The sequence below is a fragment of the Sus scrofa genome, chromosome 12, assembly GCF_054392235.1.
Source record: "Sus scrofa isolate SSC_HxYL_T2T_F1_AM1 chromosome 12, Sscrofa_HxYL_maternal_Yorkshire_Landrace_v2.0, whole genome shotgun sequence".
Classification (NCBI taxonomy): domain Eukaryota; kingdom Metazoa; phylum Chordata; class Mammalia; order Artiodactyla; family Suidae; genus Sus; species Sus scrofa.
This window is the reverse complement of record NC_139394.1, coordinates 18159007-18174094: the sequence shown is the minus strand read 5'-3', so window position 1 is coordinate 18174094 and position 15088 is coordinate 18159007. Positions and strand designations below refer to the sequence as shown.

At 47.1% G+C, this 15088-nt stretch overlaps 1 protein-coding gene across 2 annotated transcripts in view; it reads right to left on the bottom strand.

The window, feature by feature from the left end:
- Positions 1 to 239: 239 nt before the first annotated feature.
- Positions 240 to 15088, bottom strand: part of LOC110259004 (leucine-rich repeat-containing protein 37A3-like) — a 39079-nt gene continuing 24230 nt past the window's right edge. The window contains exons 3-7 of one of the 2 annotated variants that reach the window (XM_084984202.1): positions 9231 to 9302; positions 8660 to 8734; positions 5176 to 5291; positions 1459 to 3266; positions 240 to 878 (exon numbers count right to left, since the gene is read on the bottom strand). In XM_084984202.1, coding sequence (XP_084840328.1) covers positions 732 to 878; positions 1459 to 3266; positions 5176 to 5291; positions 8660 to 8734; positions 9231 to 9302 — 2218 coding nt within the window. In that variant the 3' untranslated portion in view covers positions 240 to 731. Of the gene's footprint in view, positions 879 to 1371; positions 3267 to 5175; positions 5292 to 8659; positions 8735 to 9230; positions 9303 to 15088 lie in introns of those variants that run through there. The other variant, XM_084984201.1, reaches the window with a different exon arrangement.

Here is a 15088-nt window from a genome sequence, read left to right as displayed (position 1 = left end):
CATCAGGCTCTGAAGGCGCTTTCCCGCCACAAGACTATAAAAAAAATACTGCCTCCGTTTTTTTTCTGATACTCTTATCCCCCTTTTTTTTTTTTTCACATTTATGGCAATATGTTTACTTAAGGTGAGAAATGGGGACCTGCTATTATTTTCCCCCTCAAGCCGTTAGGTAGCTCTTCTATTACCATGTATTCATTTTCTTCCACGGATCAGAGTATGAAAACACGACACTGCAAAAGTCTTGGAAACACATGGGTCTATGGACAATATCAATAAAAAGGCATACATAAGCTCAACCAAAAATGTGTTCAGACCTAGGCGATGAACACATGAAAACTCTTCTGAAGGACATCGCACGGCCACGCGTACATGGCATCAGATACCACCTGCCTAGAATGCTGTAACGATGTCAGTTTTCCGCAGATCAACCTACAAATTCCATGCAACCCTATTTATATCCAAGACAATTTGCAAACGCCACTTGGCCAGCTGACATTTGGTAGAGAAAATATGCAAGGATAGCATGTCACCTCTGGTCTTCTTACAAACTGAATTTGTCCAACTAGTCTAATGCCTTTTTAATCTCGGGTTCAATTCTAGAGACCTCCTGGGAGTGAAGTTCCTTTAAAAATCCTGGGAATATACGTTTCAGTAAAAGAACCCCACGTATTTCAGTCCTCGTGACTAAAGGGGGGTTCAAGCGGTAGTAAGTGGAAAGGTGGCTGTGCTTTTCAGTTTGCAGGTTCTGAATCTGACGTAACTGTTGTCCTTACCTCGATGAGACAGAAAATTACAATCAAAAGCATCACCACTACAGTCACAGATATCGCCAAGATGAGCTTGTTATTATAGCCATATCCGGGGACTTCTTTGGGGAGCTAAAAAAACAAAGCACAATTTTTTAAAACCAAGGGGATAGAAAGGATAAAAGCTAACTATTTTTAAACCTTCTCTAAATAATAGCTAACTATTCCTTCTTCTTTTTTTTTTTTTTTTTTTTTTCCGCCAGGGAGGCATGCAGAAGTTCTGGGCCCGGGATCAAATCTGTGCCACAGCAGTGACCCAAGCCACAGCAGTGACAGCCCTGGATCCTTAACCTGCTGCACCACAGGGGAACTCCAATAGCTGATTATTCTTACACTGTGCTAAAACCCCATCCTTTCAGGCGAGCAGCTCATAGGTTCTTAAGAGCAGACCAAACCCAAAGTGTTATTGATCTTATGGCCAGCATTTCCTTCTACAACCTAGTTATCTTGTGCGTTTGGCCCTCCTCTCGTCTACCCTAGGAACAGTGCCACATGCCCTCAATGAGCAAAGAGGGAGGGCGCTGGCTTAGCCGGTCTCGTGGCTGAGACAAGAAACAGGCTAGGAGCCCCCGGTCTTCCTGCGTGGGCACTTTACGGGCCTGTCCTAAGCGGACGAAAAGTCCAGCTCCCATGTGTCAGGCATTGTCTTCACCTCACTCGACTCCTTCTGTTCCCCCTGGGCTTCTGTGTTCTCGTTGATGTAGTTCTCGGTTTTCCACTGGTCCGTATCCCATTCTGCCTTGGACACCTTGGCTTCTTGCTGCTCACTGAGAAGCTTCATCAGGAGGCCTGTCCTGGAGATGAGCTTGGCACAGGCCAGCTGCACTTGGGGCTCGGAGCAGTCCATCTTCAACGTCCGGATAACATGAGAAATGAGCCCCCTCACGTCATTGTTGGGGATGAGGGACTGCAGCTGCTGGTTCAGCTGAGCTTCAAACTGAGTCCCCGGGGAGGGAACTCCTGGGGCAATGAAGCTTGTGGGCTTGGAGGCCACGTCAGTGCCCACACCGTGGTACTCCCACTGTATTTTGTGGGTGTGTTGATCAGTGGGCATAACATTGTCTGCAGGAACAGCAGAATATCCTGAAGGAAGAGTGCTCTGGGCGGTGCTTGCAGGGAGAGTGCCCGACAAAGTAGTTGTGCCTGAAGCAGTAGCAAGTTCTTCAAAAACAACCTGTGGAGTATTGTTTTCTGAGATGACGTTTTCTGTAGAAGGCTCTGAAGGAGAAAAGGATTGTGGAGAAGGCTTTTCCTGAGAACTGGGTTCTCCTGAAGGCGACGAAGCCTCCAGTGAAGGGGAATTTATGAGGCTCCTCACTGCAGAGGACGGAGGCCTCAATGCAAACAGCGATCTGTAGCTTGAGCTTTTGCCTGGGAACCCCTGGGCCTTTTTGGGAACGGCCGTTCTGTGAAGCAAAGGAGAGTGAGAGTTGCGGAAGGAGTACATCTTTCTGGGATGTGAGAGTGTTTTAGAAGTCTTTATATTTTTGACTTTTGCATTAGCATCTGCTAAAACCAAAAGAGTGTTCGATAAGTCCTTTGATTTCTTTTTGACCTTTCCTGGGGCTTCTGGATGGATAGAGGCAGCAGGCCTGCCCCTCGAGTACTGTTTCAGGAAAGAAGAGACTTCCGCTTTACGTTCCTTTAGGAGTAAAGCCTCTTTTTCCAAGGAGTTTGCCACTAGCTTCCCAGGCCTCTGCGCCACGTGCAGCTGGGCCAGTTCCCTGGCGGAGGGCCCCCCGAGCTTGCTTCCTCTGGCAGCGTTCTCCACCAGTGGCTGGGCATTCTCTTTGCCCCTGGGGCTCTGCCTTCTCATTTCTCTGAAGTGCCTTTTCTTTATGCCCCTCGGGCCCTCGAGGACCCTGTTCACCTTCGGCGGCCTTTTTTCTGTGCTCTCAACCTCTTCGAGGCTCTTCTCCTGTTGTCGGGCGGTTTCCAATTTCCCTCGAAGGATGTGGCGTCTCAGCTGGGGACTTAACACGTTGGACTGTATAAGCATGGCAGCTTTTTCTTTCCTTAGAACGTCATCAATTTTTTCCTGAATTTCTGCATCTAACAAATTTTCCAGAAAACAGAGTTGCCTCAATTTAGTTTTATAAGTTGAAATACTGGATTCAGGTTTAACAGAGGGGTTCCCGGTGGGGGTCTTCAAATGGCCCGGTGGGATGTCTGCCTCTGCTACATTTGAAAAGAGAAGCTGGATGAATGGCAGCAAGGTGGATTCTGCATCTTCTAGATTTCCCTCGGAGAAATACGGCAGGATGTAGTTGAGTGCACTGATAACATCACTTTCATCACTAAAGTCCGGCTGCTCAGCCATGAAGCTCGACAAGCTGACACGACTTCTGCCTGAGGACGGCCTCTCTGGCTCAATAATCAGCTCGGTGCTGGTGTTCTTCTTCCGGGCTTGTAGCACCTTCATGAACGATCCTTCTGCGTGCCCCAGAGCTGTTTCTTTATCTGTCAAAAAGGAAGAGACTGGTTGTGAACACGGAAGACTGATGGGGCAGCTCTTGTCCCATCAGCCACGTATCCCGGGCAAACACACTAGGCAGCAGCAAACCTCCGAGGGCCACTTAGAGAGGAGACAGAGAGACCCACACTTAGACCTACGACTGGCAACAACAACAGGTGGCAGAAGACAGCTTCCCAAAAAGTGCCTCTTCATTCAGAGAGCTCCATAACGTGAAATACAGCGACTACATTTAGGATTAGTCCACTGGACCCCAGGGGCCAACTGCCCAGGACTCGAGAAAAGCCAGGGCTGGAAGACAAACACTCCCGGACTCCGCTGGGCCCTGCGGATCTACTGTGACTCCTCCCTCAGGCTCACACACCCCATCCTGTCCTGCCTCAGAAGCAGAGGGGCTGGCCCCGTCTCTCCACCTCTTCACTGTGCTTGTGTTCTTGCTGCTATCCCAGGGGACCGCGACAACACCTGCGGCTCACAGGGCCTCACCTGCACTTGTCCTTCTCCATCTACCCACCGAGTCCTTTGCACGGTCCCTGCTTCCATATATCCCAGCCCTCACCACCGAAGGTTCTACACAGAAGAAGACACTATGTCCACCCTGGTTCTTTGCTACAATTTGGGCAGGGATCTGGGGTGCAGGTTGAGAGATTTTTCCAGGCTGTATGCCAACGTGGAATGTTAATACGTGAGGTCCTAAAAGGCAAGAGGGAAAAAGCAACTTCTGCCAGAAGCCTACTTTGCTTTCATTTCATTTCACTTCGCCTATTTCCAGCTCTGCTTGCGGAACCACCAAAGCTGCTCACTACGGGAAGGTGATGTGTACCACTGTGTAGCTGGGCTTCTCCTCCAGAGGGATGAAAAGCGTTTGGGGTGGCGGTGGTGAGGGTCAGGGGAGGAGGGAAGGGTCACGAGGAAGGAGGAGCCCAGACTGGCCGAGAGCCCACAACTGGCGACAGGGGTCTGAGCACTAGGCCACGACACTGAACGCCTCTGATCTTGCTTGCCCTCACCTGTAAAGGCAGACCAAACACCCTTTTCTGCCCACTTCTGGGGGAGAAGGGAGCAATATAATTGGTTAAAAAAACTGAAAACATTGTTTTGAAAAAGAAGCAACATGGTCTTTATCTAAGTAGCAACGTGTCCTTTACAATGTGCTCTAGATCACTGATGGAGACGCGTATTCGAGCCATCTGGGCAGGAAAGCAGGTTTTGAAGTTGTTAAGGTAGTGTCAATAAATCTAATATACAGAAAAATAGTTGAAAGCACCTGAGTGTTTTGTGGGTAGAAAAGCTTGAGATTTAGAGCAAGTTCAGAGCTGGATGGTCTAAGAATAAAATAGCTCTCCTACCCATTCGAAGGGCTAGGTAGCAGCTTCGGGTTGTGGAACCAGAAACTCTCAGGTAAACCATAAACCATAAACCATAAAAGGGCACTGCTTACACTCTATCATACAACTGCAAACAAAACAAACAAACTAATCAGAACTACATTTACGCCTGTTGTAGAAGACAAAGGGTACTTGAGACTTAACGTATCTAAAAGCAGTTTACACACTGTGGTGCACTGTAGGAATAAGTTCTCATTTGCAGGGAGCACCGAATATAGTATGTGGCCATTAAGGTTGACTCCCTTCCCCTCTGCATTCCTTCCTCTTGCTCCTTTATGTGGGTCACTTACATCAGGCAGCTAATGTAACTGAGCTGTTATTAGCTTAATAATGTAACCAAGAATCTGACCTTTAGCAAGGGAGTAGTTCTTAGAAATTTAGGGAGTTGGAGTGCTGAATGAATAAAACCATTGCAATTACACCATTCATTCAACAATCCATCATAACTGATTAAAAATAAACATTAAATAAACATTTAAAAATGTATCACCAGGCAATTCGGACTCACCACAACGCGCGCTGTTTTGCAGGCATCTGTCACAATGCAGCTTGACCGTCTTGCAGACAACTTCAATGCTGTTTTTAAATTGGCAGAGGCAGCAGGCCATATGGCTAGGCAAGATCCTGTAAACGGAAATGCAGAGAATTAAATCTGTGGTAGAGGAGTTAGTTGAGCAGGTAGGAGAGGCAGGCCAGAGCCACCACAGGGCGGGGCCGAAAGGACTTCTTAGGGCAGAAGAACTGGAGCATTGCACAGGGACTAGCTGGTCAAGGGCTGCTCTTGGCTGTTGTAAGTAAATATGCAGGAGGACAGAGGTACCCAACAGAAGGATGACGATGGCAGTAGATATAGTGTGCCTAGACGAAAAAAGTGATACGTGTTAGAATTGGGGGACATTGGCCTGTAGTTTAATTCGGAAGTATCTCCTCCCAACCCAAAAGCTCACTGTGAGTTGACAGTACACAGCAAGAGGGCAGATTTCTAGGAGAAGTCTGAACAAGTCCCCAGCTTCTGGAGTCCCTTTCTCAATTCCTAGTTGTGAGTAGCAAATATATTAGAAGGTACTAAATAAAGAAACACTGTGTGGTTAAACAATAACAGAGACTGTACTGGCCAGATCTGGACAATCTGAACATTCAAAAGAAGAATGCGAGCATGACAATAAGGTATAACAGCATTAAGTTAAAGAAGGGCACACGAGTCCGTAATGATAAGTGAAAAGACAAGAGGGAGAGCTCTTCTTTACACAGTAGTATCAGCTAATAAATGCATAGGGAATGATAGAATTAGGAGCATCATCTTGGGAATTCCCGCTGTGGTGCAGTGGGTTAAGGATCTGGCTTGTCTCTGTGGAGGCGCCGCTTCGATTCCTGGCCGAGAGCAATGGTTAAGGATCTGGCATTGCCACAGCTGGAACACCTCTGGCTCGGATCTGATCCCTGGCCCAGGAGCTTCCATCTGCTGTGCGGGCGGCCAAACAAAAGGGAAAGTGCCATTTTGCAACTACCAATGTAATAACTGATTCAGACAAGGATCACCACTGATGCACAGCTGGGCGAAGAGCTGTTTGACAGTAGGACCCTCACTGATCCCCAAATGTCACCCCACAGATTATTTATGAATTACCAAGGGGGAAAATAACTTTCCAATGGAGCGATATGGAAGACAGCTCCCTAAACAAGTGATCAAATCTTGACCCACTGGGCCACCCAGAGGGAGGAAGTAGGAAGGATACAGTGTCTATGAAGCATTCATCCCCAAAATGTTTACTTGGAATCTCATGAAGAAACAGACAAATCCACACTGTAGGGCAATGCACAAGACAACTGGCTTCGATTCTTCAAAGATGACAATTTCATAAAAGACAGAAAAAAAAAATACCCGAGAAATACTCCAGCTTAAAAGAAACAAAGATATGACATGAGATGCCTAATCTCTGACTGGACTCTGTATCAAGACAAAACAGACTTAAAGAATGGTATTGGTGGAGTGTCCGCTCAGGTGCAGTGGGATTCGGTGGCGTCTTGGGAGCACTGGGACGCAGGTTCGATCCCCAGCCCGGCACAGTGGGTTAAGGAGCCAGCGTTGCCACAGCTGTGGCTTAGGTTGCAACGGCAGCTCGGATCCGATCTGGCCTGGGAACCCCATATGCTGCGAAGGGGCCAAAGACATGAAAAGACAGTTTTCAAGAAACCGCATCTCAGGCAATAAGGTTCAGTGATCCCCAAGAGATGGGAAATAAGGAAGTGATCCCTATGATTGCCCTGCTCACTTCTTTGAGAGAGTTTTCAGGTCATCGGACAGGGAAGAGAAACCCAGTCAGAGACTGATGGACTCCCTGACTCAGGAAATGGAGCTGAGAGTCTGGGAAAACCAAGGTAACAGGGGTTCACAAAGCAGAGTACTAGAGAGAAAAGAAAGGCACAGACAGAGAACTCTGGAGACAGGCAGAGGGATCTCTGGACTATTCAGCAAAGTGTTGGTCAGTGCAGGTGTGTGAGGAATTCCTTGAGGCCAAGAAAAGAACCACATTAAAGGATTAATCAGAATAAATGGGTATCACACAGCATGGGAAATAGTACCTGTTCCTACAAGCCAGACGGGAAAACCTTAGGATACTCAAAGGACTTGTCTCAGCAGTTTCTTTCTTCCTTTCTTTTCTTTTCTTTTTTCTTTCTTTCTTTTCTTTTTTCTTTCTTTCTTTCTTTTTTTTTTTTTGGTCTTTTTGCCTTTTCTAGGGCCGCTCCTGCAGCATATGGAGGTTGCCAGGCTACGGGTCTAATCAGAGCTGTAGCTACCGGCCTACGCCAGAGCCACAGCAACGCGGAATCCAAGCCCCATCTGCGACCTACCCCACAGCTCATGGCAATGCTGAATCTTGACCCACTGAGCAAGGCCAGGGATCGAACCCGCAATCTCATGGTTCCTAGGCGGATTCGTTAACCACTGAGCCACGACAGCAACTCCCCTCAGCAGTTTCAAATGATGAGCTCTAGACTAAAGGCTACGTGTGGTCATACCTAACAAATCTTAAAAACGAGACCTAGGGAGTTCCCATTGTGGTGCAGCGGAAACGAATCTGACTAGGAACCATGACGTTGCGGGTTTGATCCCTGGCCTTGCTCAGTGGGTTAAGGACCTGGCGTCACTGCGACCTGTGGTGTAGGTCGCAGACGCAGTTTGGATCCGGCATTGCTGTGGCTGTGGTGTAGGCCGGCAGCTATAGCTCCGATTCGACCCCTAGCCAGGGAACCTCCACATGCTGGGAGTGCGGCCTAAAAGGAAAAAAAAAAAGCGACAGCAACAACAACAAAAAACTAGACCTAAAAGGACAAACTGTTTTGTTCCACCCAAAACAAAGCTCAAGCATTTTATAAGAATATACAAATATATATAGCACACAATAAACTAAAATTCACAATGTCTGGAATTATGTGAAAAATCACCAAGCATGCAAAGGAGCAGGAAAATATGTCCCATGTGGAGGAGAAAAAGTACTCAATCAAAGCGAACCCATAATCTGTACAGACGTTAGAATCAGCAGAAAAGAACATTGAAAATTTTAATACATAGGGAAAAAAGTTATTAGTACTGTATTGCATGTGTGAAAAAAATCCAGACTGAAAATGTTAAGGAGACGCATAGAAGACGTAAAACACACCCGAACTGAGCTTCTAGAGGTGAAAGCCAATTTCTAAATGAAAAAGATACAGGATGGGCTTAATGGCAGGTTAGACACTGCAGAAGAAAGCATCAGGAAACACTGAGGCAGAGAAACTGTCCAAAATGAAGCACAAAGAGCAGCAAAACAAAACAACACAAGAGACACAAGGGCTGGGAGGGGAGAAATGAAAGTACATTACCTGAAGTTGCCTACGCGAGTCATGACTCTTATTAATGAAAATGACACATGAAAAAATCTGACTGAGGAAAATAACACAACAAACCTAAAAAATTTAAGTGAACATAAATGTAAGAAAAATCAACTTACAGCTTTTCCAATTCAAGGGTCATCATGAGGATACTTTCAACCGTTGTAAGTGACACTTGTGTTGTTCCCAGGTCTCTGAAGGAAAAGCCCAAACATGCATGGTATAAACACAAGGACAAAAATTCTAGACTTAAAAAAGAAAAAAATGCCTAACATGTAATTACTTCAATTCTGGCTTCTTACTTGCCATAGATGATAATTCCAAAGAGCTCTTATTGACGAAAGTTAAATTGACTGGCATCGTCAAATTAATGACCTTGGTGCCGAACACTCCAACCTTTTAAAATTATTATTATTATGGTTTCGTTTTGGTCTTTTTAGGGCCACGGGGGCGGCATATGGAAGTTCCCGGCCTACGCCACAGCCACAGCAACTAGTGATCCAAGTTGTGTCTGCAGCCTACACCACAGCTCATGGCAACGCCCGATCCCCAACCCACTAAGCGAGGCTCGTGGATAATAGTCAGGTTCACTACCACTGAGCCAGGACAGGAACTCACACCACTTAGAATTTAAATTGTCACTGTTTAGGCAAAACACTCAATCTCCCATGAGACGGTTGTGATACTTACAAGTATCTCAGCGCTGGTAATTTATAAAGATACGAATCTTCAACTGTTGTCAAAGGATTATGGCTGAGAACTCTGAAAAAAATGGAATGGAATTAAAATTATCTGCATTTTCAATTACTTTCCTGAAAGTTTATATTCATTTTTTGGGTCTGGAACTTGAAGGAAAAAATCATTTTCTGTCTTTACTTATAAATCACCCTTAGAATCCATAAAACACTCTCTCTTTGGAATCTACCCAAGTATCCAGGAGATAAAGAGAAAGAAATAGAAAAAAAAAAAATAGTGGATAGCAAAGAAAAAACACTCCAAAGAACCTTTCAGGTCAAAGACCCTAGAAGTGATTATCCTGGCAGGAAGTCCTTGCTCTGTAAGAAATGCTATTTTGAGGGTTGTTTTCTTTTTTTTTTCCCTCCCACTTTTCTCGCCATGCGGCACATGGGCTTCTCGGGCCAGGGATCAGATCTGAGCCGCAGTCATGACCTAAGCCACAGCTGCAGGATCCTTAACCCACTGTCAGGTGGGGATCAAACCTGCAACCCAGCGCTCCCGAGATGCCACCAATCCCGTTGTGCCACAGCAGGAACTCCAAGGAATGCTAGTTTTAGAGTCCTCCATAATTCAAGGTGGTTTTCACCTCTAGAATTTTTTTCTTAATTTCATGGTTTAAACTGCACAGTTAAAAACAAAAATAGGACCAAATCCTTGGTTTTGGAGACAAAGAAGAAGAGATAAGTCCAAGAGAAACTGGTAAAAGCCATACTCCCATCACACAGTCCCGTGTGTATCCTTTTTGCTTTGCTTTTCTTTTCCTTTCTTTGTTTTAGAGCTATACCCACGGCATATGGAAGTTCCCAGGCTAGGGGTCGAATCGGAGCTGTAGCTGCCGGCCTACACCACAGCCACGGCAACACCAGATCCAAGCCACGTCTATGACCTACACCACAGCTCATGGCAATGCCAGACCCTCAGCCCACTGAGCAAGGCCAGGGATCGAACCCTCATCCTCATGGATACCAGTCGGATTCTTAACCCACTGAGCCACAACAGGAACTCCTTAGAGATTTGAAACCATGTGGCAGGCAAATCACTGAAAAAGGTGGAGGAGTAACATCTGAAAGTTCATCATCCCTCTACAACAACAACAACAACAACAACAACAACAACAACAAAATTGGCAAAAGGGGTCAGAATCACCTGTTTAGAACTCTGGAAATGTAGCCAACAGGCTTGCAGCAATTTAGTGAAGGAAAACAAATTAACTTCTGTAAGAACAGTGAGATGGGCTGTTTTAACATGTCCTAGACCTCTGCTCTCCAGGCCAGTGGTGGCCTTGAAACAGAGCCCACGTTCCCAGTCCCAGAGGGAGCAGAATGGAGCTTGAGTTCCCTCGAAGACTCATTCCCAAGGCACCGCCATTGTTTTACCTGTCTGGTGGTTCCCTGGAAGACCTCACTTGAAAGGCTCGCCTTTGACCTGACTGACAGCTGCCTGGTGCCAAAAGCCTCTCCTCGGGTGGCATTTTGGAAAATGTTTGCAGGTCAGTGTTGTAACAGGGCAGTTGCATGAAGGCGTAGGTAACCGGTTTGGGGCAAAAACCTGCATCACTAATAACTATGAGCATTAAGAAATGGGGTCAGCAAGGTTGCAGGATGTAAGAGCAATAGGCAAAAATTAGCTGTATCTCTATACACGAGTAATAAGTAAGCCAAATCAAAATGAAGAAAACAACTCCATGTGTAACAGCATCAGAAAGAATAAAATACTTAGGAAAAAACTTTAACCAGCGAAGTGCAAGACCCACGCTGCAAAGTGCAAAACATCGTTGAAAGACGTTGAAGATCGAAATAAACGAAAGACGCCATGGTCACCGATCCGAGGACGGCATTATTAAATTTGTACTACTTCCCAAATTGATCTATGTTTGCAGTGCAATGCCTACCAAAATCCCAGCTGATTTCGTTCCGGAAACTGCCAAGCTCATTCTAAAATCCACATGGCAATTCAAGGGGCCCAGAACGACCAAAGCGATGTGGGTAAAGAGCAAAGTGGGAGGACTCACCCGTCCTGGTTTCCAAACCCAGTTCAAAGCTACTGCAATCACAGGGTGGTACTGGCATGAGAACATACACGGAAATCAACAGAACAGACCTGACAGTGCGGAAATAAATCCTCATATTTATGGTCTATCGACTTCCAACAAGGTGCCGCCGAGCAGAATTCAATGCGGAAAGAAGAGTCCTAAATGGTGCTGGGACGACTGCACACCCACACACAAAATAACAAAGCTGGACTCCTACCTACCTTGCACATCACATATGAAAAGTAACTCAAAGTGGATCAAAGAGCCAAGTGTGACAGCTAACGCCACACAATTCTTACAAGAAAACCCAGGAGTAAATCTTTAGGACCCTGTCCTAGGCAACGGTTTCTTACAAACAAGCAACCAAAGGAAAAACCAGGTAAATTGGACCCTGTAAAAGTTAAAAATGTGTGTGCTTCAAAGAACACTGTCAAGAAAGTGAAGAACAGCACACAGCATGGGGGGAAATATTTGCAAATCATTTATCAGGTAAAGGTCTAGTATCCAGAACATCCAGAATACACAAAGAACTCTTACAGCTCAATAATAAGATAACTAACTTTACTTTTTTGCTGTTCAGGGCCAAACCCATGGCCCATGGACGTTCCCAGGCTAGGGGCCGAACTGGAGCTACACGTGCCAGCCTACGCCACAGCCACGGCAACGCGGGATCCAAGCCATGTCTGCCACCTACACCACAGCTCACGGTGACGCCTGATCCTTCACCCACAGAGCAAGGCCAGGGATCGAACCTAAATCCACATGCATACTAGTCTGATTCGTTTCTGCTGTGCCACAATGGGAACTCCAAAGAGAACTAATTTTAAAATGGGCAAAGCAGAGTTCCCTAGTGCCTCAGCAGCTTAAGGATCCATTGTTGTCACGGCTGTGGCTCCGGTTCAATCCCTGGCCTGGGAACTTCTACACACTGTGGACGTGGGCAAAAAGGAAAAACTACAAAAGCACAATGGGTAGGAGTTCCCATTGTGGCGCAGCAGAAACAAACCAGACTAGTATCCATGAGGACACAGGATCGACCCCTGGCCTTGCCCAGTGGATGCTAGTCACATTCCTTTCCGCTGAGCCACGACAGCAACTCCTCCTTCACTATTTCTCAATAACTCGTCCATGGCCTTGGTCCCATCAGCTCAGTGTTTCTTCGTAACCAGACAGTCCTTCTCTAACTGAGAATATTACCCTTGTGTTTGTCCCTCGTGAAATCAAGACATAGGACCACTCTAAATGATCCTATCTCCTCTTCCCGTCTTTAGTGTAGCCTCTTCTTCACTAAGGCTGTGTCTGGGCAAAAGGGAGAATGAGTGAGAACGGAGTCCACAGCTCAAGCTGGGGGACTCTACAGCAACCGTTTCCCCACAAACCACAGCACAAATGCTTTTACATGCACAGTGGACACGGCACTAGGGATCATTTCCATTTTGGTCTGACTCCCTCATTTTATAGATAGGAGGTATGCTAACTCCTAGGCCATTGCCTCTTTTATGTTCATGAGCTTATCTTCACAGGAGTCACAGTTTAAGACACGTTGTTCTAAGTGATTTCTTCAAATGTATCTTATTTGAGGAAGAAAACTCCAATATTTTGCATAAGCCTTTTGCTGTAGAACAATGGAACAGAATAAAGGCAACTCACAAAATAAGGGCACATTTCTTTCTTTCTTTCTTTTGTCTTTTTAGGGTCCTACCTGCGGCATTTGGACGATCCCAGACTAGGGGTCCAATCGGAGCTACGGCTGCCGGCCCACACCACAGCCACAGCCACAGCCACAGCCACAGCAACGCTGGATCCGAGCCACATCTGCGACCTACACCACAGCTCCTGGCAAAGCCGGATCCTTAACCCATGGAGCGAGGCTAGGGATCCAACCTACAACCTCATGCTTTCCAGTTGGATTTGTTTCCGCTGCGCCACGACGGGAACTCCAAAATAAGGGAACATTTCTTGCCTGTTGCTTTTTTTCTCCAAACTCTTCTCTATAAGTCCAGACAGACGGACTACATTTCCTTTCGGTGAACTGAGGAGACTGAGAAGAACTGAGGGCTGAATCACGTCATCACTGCCCTGAATGTACTGAAATCCTAACAGCTGAAGCTGAAAACCATCCAAAGAAGGCAGTGAACAAAAATTTAAAAGCAGGGCAAACTCCAAAACTATCTGTGCTAGAATCCCAGGGCAGGCAGGGAAAACTGGGTCCTTGGCAGAAGGCAGTCAAAGAAATAAGCAGAGAGATCCTGACCCTGTTCCAACATGTTTGAGGGACTTGGGGACGAAGCACCCCCTTTCCCTAATCCTTCTACACAGCTTCAGCAGCCATGAGAACATGACTCCCCACGGGAGGCTCCTCAATCCGAGACCTCTAACTGCACCACATGAACCCTCTCTCAGGCACAAAGGCTAAAGAATCCGAAATGGTGAACCTGTATCTTCATCAAAGCCCTGAGAATAGCCTTGAGGAAGAGTCCCTGGCAGTCGGGAACAGTGGAAGAAGCAAGGGCCGGGGAATCAGGCAGATCTGGAGTTGAATTCTGGATGTCACCTTCTGGGGAAGTCACTCGAGCAAGAAACATCTCTGAGTCTCAGGACCATTTACCTCATAAGGCAGTTGGAGGATTAAATGAAAGAGCACGTGCAACGCACCTGGCACAGGCTGGGCACAGAGTAGGTGCTCAGCAGTAATGACGTCACAGCTGCACTGGCCAGTGGCCGGTGCAGATGGGGTGCCCAGGGGTGGCACGCCAGGAGTGCCAGAAGCAAGGAACTCTCACAGGGAAAAAGAACTCCCTGCTCTAAAGGTCCTAGTCACGTTAGAAACCAACGTCGGGATACAAGGCACAAAAAGCCACATTGCCACCATTTACCGCCTTTGACAAGGACCTGCGGAGCTGCATAGGAAATCACTGGCAAAGCTCCTAAGCGGTTGTGCCACTTGTTAGTGGTGTGAATCTCGGCAAGTTATCCAACGTCTCCGAGTTGCCATTTCCTCATCCCCACAATGGCGATGATAATATCTGCGTCACGAGAGTTGCTGGGGTGAGAACCCTGAGATATTATGTGAGGTAACACGTGCTCAGCATTGACTATATACCAAGCACTACTGTCTTCCTTGTACAGTAAGGAAAAGTACGGCATGGTGCCTGGGACAGAAGTACTTGTTAGGGGGCAGAGGAAGACTCGCTATGCTTCTGAGGGAAGGAAGATTTCTCGCGATACAGGGGGGAAGACGAGGAGGCAGCTGGGAGGAGAGGAGAGGAGAGTAGGTGCTGGAGTTCCCGTCGCTGCTCAGCCGTTAACGAACCCAACCAGCATCCATGAGGACGCGGGACTGATCCCTGGCCTTGCTCAGTGGGTTAAGATCCGGTGTTGCCGTGAGCTGTGGTGTAAGTCCCAGACATGGTTCGGATCCCGAGTCGATGTGCTTGTGTGGTAGGCCAGTGACTACAGCTCCCATTCAAGCCCTAGCCTCGGAACCTCCACATGCCACAGGTGTGGCCCTGAAACGGGGCGCGGGGGCGGGGGGAGGTGAACACAGAAATTCCAGAGGAACCGGTTGGTGCCCCTTCCTCAGGAATCTTTCCTAATGCACGACCCACTTTCTCCTTCGGCCCCCACCCACACCTGGCCACCCGGCTGCAGGGCTTTCACGTTTCCCCATCCACATCCATCTTTCTCCTTCCAGTGCAAACGTTTCTCAGGGACAAACTCCCTGTCCTAGTCTTCTTCATACCCCAGCACTTACTACAGCGCTGACACTCAGTGGGCA